This window comes from Antennarius striatus, chromosome 17 (assembly GCF_040054535.1).
Source record: "Antennarius striatus isolate MH-2024 chromosome 17, ASM4005453v1, whole genome shotgun sequence".
NCBI lineage: Eukaryota > Metazoa > Chordata > Actinopteri > Lophiiformes > Antennariidae > Antennarius > Antennarius striatus.
This window is the reverse complement of record NC_090792.1, coordinates 20,164,126-20,172,717: the sequence shown is the minus strand read 5'-3', so window position 1 is coordinate 20,172,717 and position 8,592 is coordinate 20,164,126. Positions and strand designations below refer to the sequence as shown.

Below are 8,592 nucleotides of genomic sequence, written 5' to 3'. Positions count from 1 at the left end.
GTGGCACACAACTCAGATAAAACCAGGAAATACACCCACATGTAACAAAAACCAAACAGCCGGTCTAAGCTGTTTCAATGTTTTTTCTGTGTTTTATGTCGAAAAATGAAAAATTTTGCTGTTGATTTTAAAACTCGTAAAAACCTTAATCACAGCTGCTGTCGAAAATGCATAGTGTTTAAGAATTACAAATATTGAAAAATCACTTCATTTACCTGTGACGAAACTGTGTCTGTGTTTTTAACTATTTCTTGTACAATTATACAGATTCTTTTATGAGGAACTTGGTGCCAAGTAGCTGAAATACGGGAGAGAGGGAATCTCTTATTATCAATGTTAACAGTGTTATAAAATTCTAAATACAAACAAATTAAAATATTAAAAAAGAGAAAACTATGGTACATTTCTATTTTTTTGATTTGATTTTTTTCCTTGCAGAAGAGGGAAAAATACACGACTAACTGATGCTAACTTTGAGTGCCTGGCTTATTTTATTATTATTATTATTATTATTATTATTATTATTATTATTATTATTATTTTAGAAAAACATCTTTTTGAGTTCATTTACCACAAATAATGCTGCAAAGTCAAAAAATGTACATACTTCATTTTTATAGCAGTGGTTCCGTTCTAGTTTTGCTAGGTTCTCATGCGTTCGGTGGAACGGTTCACGACATGTTGTGTTCTGTAACCCGATTTTTGACCATCTTACAGGTGCCATATTCATAATAAAAATTTCTCTCGAATTTCCTACCAGATTGCATCATTTCCTCTGTTTGACACATTCAAACCATCTCTCTGCATCTCTCTGCCCTTAAATCCTGTTTCCTCCTCTTCTTCCTTCTGTCGTTTGTTTCCTTCCTTCTTGATTGATTCATTGATTGACTGATTGATAGAAAAGAAGTGGGGGGGGGGAAGAAGAGAAAAAAACGACGAGTTAAAGGTATGTTTCACCACTGATTAACTATTCCTGCAAGCAATCATGTTAGCTGCGATGCTAATGGTTCCATCCAGATATGTTCAAGTGAAAATCTTCAATAAACATTCAAATAAACATTTCTCTAAAACACGTCAAATATGAGCATAAAATCAAACGTTTAATGTTAACTTGAATTTGAATAACGTTAGGTGTTAGCCTGTATTAGCCAGCTAATTAAAAGCGTTTTGGTGTCATTTATTTGCAAAAGTTAATGTTTGATGGAACCTCTTAACCCGTCTATTCACAGACGTTTTTTAATATCTTAATATTCTAATTATATTTTAATCTTGTTTATTTTTTTATTCCAGGCGCCTCGGATCTGTTTAATTAATTCAGTATTTTGTTCACTGGTGCTTTTATCTTCTAGATAAGGAAATGTTGTCTATGTTCATTATTTTAATTTATCTCCACTTAAAAAAAAAAAAAAAATCAAATTGTTGAACATGTTTACTGAAAAAAATAATTATTTATTTGTTGATATTATTACTTTCCTGTCACGCCTCTTTTGTTCATTTACATTGGATGTAAATTAACAAGAAAAAAAAAATCTAAATTCAAACCACGATGACGCGAAGGTTCCATCTCTTGTATCCATGCCTCCTCCTCATCTCTCCCGTTTTTATTACCTCCGTCTCCCCCGTCCTCCCCCCTCCGTGCAGTAATAAGAGCAGAGAGGTCACCGCGGTGACCCTCTGAGGCCGAGCAGCCAACTTTAAATATTTCACACTATTTTAAATGAGTGCGCATGAATGATAGATCACAGGCGGCGCCGGCGAGCGGCGGCGCCCCGACCTGCAGCTCCTCCTAATAACCTCTGGCCGTCCGTCAGGAGGCCCGACGCCGAATTTAGATCCGACCGCGTCCGTCCACCGCAGGCGTAACGAGCCTTTCATCATCCTCCTGATGGACGGATGATGAAACAACACGGCGGAGGATTAACACACACACACACACACACACACACATCTGTGCGTTCACATCTGATGATCTGATGCTCATCTGATTCCCAACATGCAACGGGGTGGGGTGGGGGGGTCAAAGCAGCACAAATATATGGACGAATCTTCTGAAGATGCCTTTTTAGCAGCGTAGACGTGACGTGACGTTTAAGTTCCGCAGGAAAACTGAGTTGTATCGTGTTCCCGTGAGGGGCGTGGCTTCTTAACACTCACTAGAATTAGTTTTTTGTGATAAACCATCAACATGTGACTCACACGATGGTTTTTTAAAGCTGCATTCATGATTAAAACTTTCACAGTTTGCAGACGACTTCGTCTTTTGTTGTTTTCGTCCTGCATCATCGGATGCAATCAACAATCACAGCACAAACAAACAAACAAACAAACAAACAAGCATCAGGGCGAACCGAAGGAAGAAGTTTTAATCAACGCCTGTCGGCTCTTTTAGGTTTTTTTTAAAAACAAGTGACATATTTTCGGCGATTATTGAGGATTATTTGTGAATAATTGTGATTGATGTTTTGTTTTTTGTTTGTAGCAGGATTAGAAGAAGAAGAATGGAGCTTTTATAAAGTATTTTTAATCCAGTTTCTATAATAATTTATTAGTTAATAATGAATCCTTTTTTCTTTGTTTACTTGTATTTTGTTGCTTTAATATTTCATCAGGTAAATATCAGAGTCTTTGGTCAGAGAGGAAGGAACTGAGTCTTCTTCCCACGCTGGTGAAGACACCCCACCGTGGAGCTACAGAGACATCTAGCGGACAGACTGTGTAACTACAGGTGAGCTCAAAATGACTGTTTTATCACGTCTTAATAAAACATGTCATCCATAAGAAAACATCATAAATTTTACAGATAGATAAATTCTTAAAGTTAATTGTGTGATTCTTACATCAATAAATATCAGCTCATTTACAGAAATAAATCAAACTTCGTCCTTGACCAGGAACGTTAGTGAAGTTGGGACGTGGAACCGGTTCAATGTTTTTATGGGATTTTTTTTTCTCGTCATGTCTGGTTAATTTTCAGAAGCTGGGCGTTAATCCCGCTCCGATGTGAGGCCAGCGAGCTCCAGGCTAAAGCGGGCGATGTGCCACGATTGTGCCCAAGTTTTCTTAGCCTGGGGCGAACGAGTCCCCGGAGTCCAGGAGGTTCTGAGATCGCTTCTAGCCCCGGGGCTAAGAGCCGTTCCAAGCGCCAGCTGCTGCATCTGAAATCACACGCCGTGAACGCCGCGGCTAACGCGTGTGCTAACGCTCCACAAGAGCACAATCCTCCATCACAGTCAGCGTTTGGACACAAAGATCACTCCTGAACAGGAAATACGACTAAAGATCCAGCTGCTTTTGTTTTCTAAGAATAATCTGTAATGGAGCTCAGCTCTGGAGGAGCCTGCTGCCCCCTCCTGGCTGGGAGGACACCACCTACCGCTCATTCACGGTGAACCTGAGATAAATCATCAGTTTGTTTGGGTGTGTTTTTACAAATTTAACGGTTTTATTTTTAGACAGGAATGAAAAATCTGTCCCACGTTTTTTGAATTCCACGAAACGCCACCGTGTTCCAGACGCCGCGGCGAGACGACACCTCAGACTTAGAGTTGACGGTTATTCTCTCAGGGCGGCGACTCCAGCTCAATAACGTCTCTGAAGAACCGTTTGAACGCGTCATCAATTATTCATCCGGGCCTCGCGGGGGCGCCGCCGCTTCACACGCCGCCCGTCAAATCCTCCTCTTCCCGCGCCATCAGGACGGAGCGCCGGCGGCCATGTTGGAAACCAGGAACAAAGCGCGACGCGAAGGAGACACTCGACAGCGCCTCCTAGGAAAGGAGGAAGGAAGAGAGGGAGGAAGGAAGGAAGGAAGGAAGGAAGGGAGGAAGAGAGGGAGGAAGGAAGGAAGGAAGGAAGGAAGGAAGGAAGGAAGGAAGGAAGGAAGGAAGGAAGGAAGGAAGGAAGGAAGGAAGGAAGGAAGGAAGGAAGGAAGGAAGGAAGGAAGGAAGGAAGGAAGGAAGGAAGGAAGGAAGGAAGGAAGGAAGGAAGGAAGGAAGGAAGGAAGGAAGGAAGGAAGGAGTGAGTTCCAGCAGTGTGTTGACAGTAAACAAACAGATCAACAACATTCCAGGTCTTCTATTCCTCCTGGATCCCAGCGGACCCTGAAGGTCTTTACTGTAAACAGATCATCACATTTCCTCCGTGATAAACAACAAACTATGTGTAAGAAAATAATATGTCCAAAAGCTGATCTATAAACATCATTCTGTCCTCTTCCTCCTCCTCTTCCTCCACCTCTTCTTCCTCCTCCTCCTCTTCCTCTTCCTCCCGTGTGAAGAGCGTTTTCCTCGTAGGTTCAGTAAACGTGTGTAAACACACAAACGTCAGGTGTAGCAGAAACGTCCCGACCGCTGTCAGTCCCTTGAACGCATCGCGAGCGGGTCGTCCATCGAGGACGGGGGTCGTAGTGAAGGGGGGTGGGGGGCACCTCGACCCCTGCAGCGATGAAGACGCCTCCTCATCATCAGCCCGAGCTGCTTCCCTGCTGCCGATATGAAAGGAGAGTAAACAAGGTAAACAAAGGGATGTACACAAACAACTGTTTGTTTGTTTGTTTGTTTGTTTGTTTGTTTTTACCCTGCAAGTCTTTGAAGCGCCTCCTGGCCGCCGCCCTCTCCTCCGAGTCGAAGTACCAAACTGTGACGGCATACCTGGAAAATAAACACGCCACAAAAGAAAGTTCAAAAAATAAAAACCTGAAGAAATGAGTTTAAAAATAAATAAATAAATAAAAACTTTTTTTTAAAATACGTTTTAAAATAAATTTAAAAAATTAAATACATTTTATAAAATTGAAAAACTTTTTAAAAAGTTTTTCAATTCTACAAAAATGTATTTTTTTTATTTTTTAAAAAAATTTTTAAGAGAGTTTTTATTCTTTATTGATACTTTGTGTGTTTATAACAGCAAAGAAATAAATAAAGTTTGAACCAACTGTGTTTACAGCAAAAAAGCCAATCACAGCGTTTTGTGGCTGGCGTGACATACTCCCACCAGCAGGTGGCGCCACTCACCTGGTGGAGAAGGAGGGCTGCACCTCGTGGGGGTTCCTGCGGTCCGACCAGAAGACCAGCAGCCGGTCGAACAGCGGATGGACGTCCGTCACGTACGACTTCCCCTCCGGAAAGATCCTGAGGAGGCCGCCGTGCTCCTGGTCACATGACATAGTGATCAGCCAATGGGGATGCTCCGTGTCAAGAAGTGGGCGTGTCCTTGACTCACCTCGGCGTTCCAGTTCTTGTTGAGGTAGTAGGTGCAGGTGAGGACGCGCCCGTCGCCGTTCGGGTTGTCCACATGTTTGACGTAGCCCGCACCGTTGCCAGGGTAACACGCCACCATGGCCTGGACACACACACACACACACACACACACACACACACACACACACACACACACACAAAGAGAAAAGTGTGTTAGGAGGGACTTCAGGTTCTTATCAGCGGTGAGGAAAACATTGTGAAACCGTTTCTGTTGAAACGGGTCAGAGGTCAGATTACAAGAACTTCCTGTGTGTGTGTGTGTGTGTGTGTGTGTGTGTGTGTGTGTGTGTGTGTGTGTAATTCCTGTGCACACGCAGGGAAGCTGACGGCTTCTGCTGCAAGTACACAAAGTCTTAATTCCCCCCGCAGAGACAAACTCTCACCCCACTCCAGAGGGTAGCCCCGCCCACCCGTGGCGGTCAGGCGGTGTGATTGGTCGGTGCGTTAACACCTGCTTTAATGGGTTGTGATGCTTTCAAATGCTGCGAGAAAATGTGGCTAAACTAAATCGAGGAGCGGAACAAAGAGAGGTGTCCTCGAGAGGGGCGGGGCATAGGGGCATACGACCTTTGACCCCCTCTGGAAGTGGTGGACAAACAAATAGCGTGTCAAAGTCAACAAGAGCTTAAGACCAGGATTTCATAACAGGAAAAGTCATCAGCTGATCCCGACAGACACACACACACACACACACACACACACACGTTGGCCCTGAAGCATCGTGCTGCGTGGAGACGCACGTACGCCACAGAATTACTGTGCAATCTCCCGATGTGGGCGTCGGCCTCTCCTGTGTGGTTACACACACACAGACACACGTGTTAGCTGTGTGTGTGTGTGTGTGTGTGTGTGTGTGTGTGTGTGTGTGTGTGTGTGTGTCCGCGCTAAGTGTGTGTGCATGGAAACTCTTCAGCGAGACAAACACAACAAACTGTCAGCGGCGACGGCGTGATCAAGACATCTCAGGTGTCCCACATTCCTTGAAGGCAACACGAGCAACAACACAGATGCATCATCATCATCATCATCATCATCATCATCATCATCATCATCATCATCATCATCATCATCAAATGAAAACTCGCGCGTGACCTGCAGCGAGTCGGGCGTGCTGCGTTCAGGAACCCTTCACGCTGTACGTGCAGAGCAGACACAAGTGGGCGGGGCCAGAGGGGCGCTGGCCCCCCAGCTGAAATCTGATTGGCCCCTGATGACTCGTGTAAACATCATGTTAGTGTATTAAGAAAAGAACAAATCTGATGTGTTGAGTTTTAAAATAGTTTAAATCACTTTTTATAATAGAATGAATATTTTTAAAAGAGAGTTTTTTGATTCCTGGGATTTTTTTCTTTATTTTACAAAAAAATAATCTTTAAACAAACAAGGAAGGAAAGTAACCGTCTCACTTAACCCTTTAATTCCTGTCATGTTTACACTCAACCTTTCAGAATTTTAATTCTTCTACATCAGAATTTTGACATTTTTCACAGAAAAAACAGATTTATTTAGTCTGCAAGTGAAAAAAAATATGGATTTAGCCGAAATTATATAAATTAAAGCTCGTATATAGAAATACTGTCAATGTTTTGACAAATTTGTCCAAAAGTTCACTGACAATAATGATTATTATAATAGCTTGATGATAATTATCATTATTTATGTTTATGGTTAATTATTAATGATTCATATTATTATTATTATCTTTATTTTTTATTTTTATTCATTCGAAAACTAACGAATAAAAAATCCACTAAGCATCCGGATACAAAAGGAATCCATCCATACAACAAAACAAAAGTTTTACTCAAAGGTTGAGTAAAACTAAGATAAAAACTCTTTTGTCAAGTTTTTTCCCCCTCCGGACTCTCACCTTGGACCTCGCCCGGATCTCCTTGCCCCCCAGCCGGCTGGCGCACACGGAGATCATCTTATCGATCAGGGTGAGCAGGAAGCCGATCGCCTCACAGCCGCGCTCCGCGCCGCTCACCCAGGCGACCTTGTCCCCGCGGCCGCGCCTCAGCTGGACGCCCAGGACGGAGCCTGCCAGCCGGCCGTCGTGTAGCGCCCCGGCCCGGTGCAGCTGCTGCACCTGGTCCAGCACCGCGTCCCCGGCCGCCTCCCCCAGCAGCCCGTCCACCCAGCAGAAGCCGTGGGACAGCAGCGCCGGGACGACCCGCTCCAGCGCCAAGCGCTCCAGGTGCGCGTCCGTCACCTGCTCGGTTAACGGCATCTCACCGGAGACACCGGATCACTCCGTCACGTGACCGGCGGGATTTCACCGTCTCCGCTCGGACCTGAGTCTGTCTTCACCCGGGATCACGTCGAGCTTTATTTGAGATGGTCAAACGATGACAAGTACCACTTCCGGTTATTAATTTCAAAATAAACGTCATGGATATTTTTTTTTCTATTCTTATTTTTAACTTTCCAGATACAACAGGTGAAACCAGACTGACAAGAAAATGTGTTTCAGGTTTTATTAAAATAATTCTACTACTTAAAGAATTAAATAATAATCCCTCATTCTTGACAGTCTACGTCTTAATCCTTCAGATGAGTCTCTAATAAATATGATTTTCCATAATGATGACTCCATTTTAAAAATAGAGTTATTTCCTGTCTCAGATGCATATATATTAACACCAGGCTAAGAATTAAAAAACAGGTATTATTTTTGAGGAAAAATAAGAAACGGCGACATGGTGTCACTTCATTAATTAAGATTTTCTACCACAAAAAGATTTATTTTTAAAACACAAAGTTGAATTTAGTTTATGGATTATGGTTATGGTTTAAAACGCCTCCAAACAAAATAAAATCTGTGTATTAGACGCGTGTTCTTCAGGCTTTTATTTTGAAGGTGTACATCCGGTTGAATCCCGGCCACCAAAGGGAGACGTGCGGGATGTGACGGCCTCTCGAGGGGGGCGTTTCCCGTGTGTTTCTGTTGTAGCCGACGTTCACGTCACGTGATGTTTATGTTTACGTCAGTCTTGATCTTGGCACGCGGGCAGCAGGAAGTCGGTTACAGGGAGACTCCATATTTGGTGGATAATCTCAACGCGAGAGAAAGCTAAACACAAGAGTCGGTCACGTGACAGCGCTGTGGGCGTGTCCGCCGCCATTCAAGAGGTCATTGGTCGCATGTAGCCCTCTTGCTTCTGTCCGGACGGGACGTGACGTAACCGCGTGCGGAGTTCATGCTGAGATCAGCTAAAAATAGCTCAGACAGAATAGCATTACCACTAATACTACTACTACTAGTACTACTAACAAATACTGATACTAATACCACTAGTACTAACAAATATTAATACTAATACTACCACTAATA

At 43.3% G+C, this 8,592-nt stretch overlaps 1 protein-coding gene across 2 annotated transcripts; it reads right to left on the bottom strand.

Moving 5' to 3' along the window:
* Window positions 1–4,068: 4,068 nt before the first annotated feature.
* On the bottom strand, window positions 4,069–7,593 carry egln3 (egl-9 family hypoxia-inducible factor 3). Of its 2 annotated transcripts, none has more exons than XM_068338633.1 (5): window positions 7,129–7,593; window positions 5,221–5,340; window positions 5,013–5,149; window positions 4,576–4,649; window positions 4,069–4,480 (listed from the first exon to the last, which is right to left on the bottom strand). In XM_068338633.1, exons 1-5 carry the CDS (start codon window positions 7,486–7,488, stop codon window positions 4,353–4,355), a joined length of 819 nt encoding a protein of 272 aa, XP_068194734.1. In that variant the 5' UTR covers window positions 7,489–7,593; the 3' UTR covers window positions 4,069–4,352. The 2 variants fall into 2 exon arrangements, with proteins under 2 accessions (XP_068194734.1, XP_068194733.1); XM_068338632.1 differs by having other exon boundaries at window positions 4,069–4,483; window positions 7,129–7,591.
* Between the last annotated feature and the right edge of the window lie 999 nt (window positions 7,594–8,592).

Bases quoted from the DNA above. Each gene is read 5' to 3' on its own strand.
- egln3 (XM_068338632.1), bottom strand. From the start codon at position 7,488: ATGCCGTTAACCGAGCAGGTGACGGACGCGCACCTGGAGCGCTTGGCG. The intron at 5,150-5,220 runs GTGAGTCAAGGA...TCATGTGACCAG, and splicing joins ACAAGAACTGGAACGCCGAG to GAGCACGGCGGCCTCCTCAG. The intron at 4,650-5,012 runs GTGAGTGGCGCC...TTTATTTTCCAG, and splicing joins CAGCCCTCCTTCTCCACCAG to GTATGCCGTCACAGTTTGGT.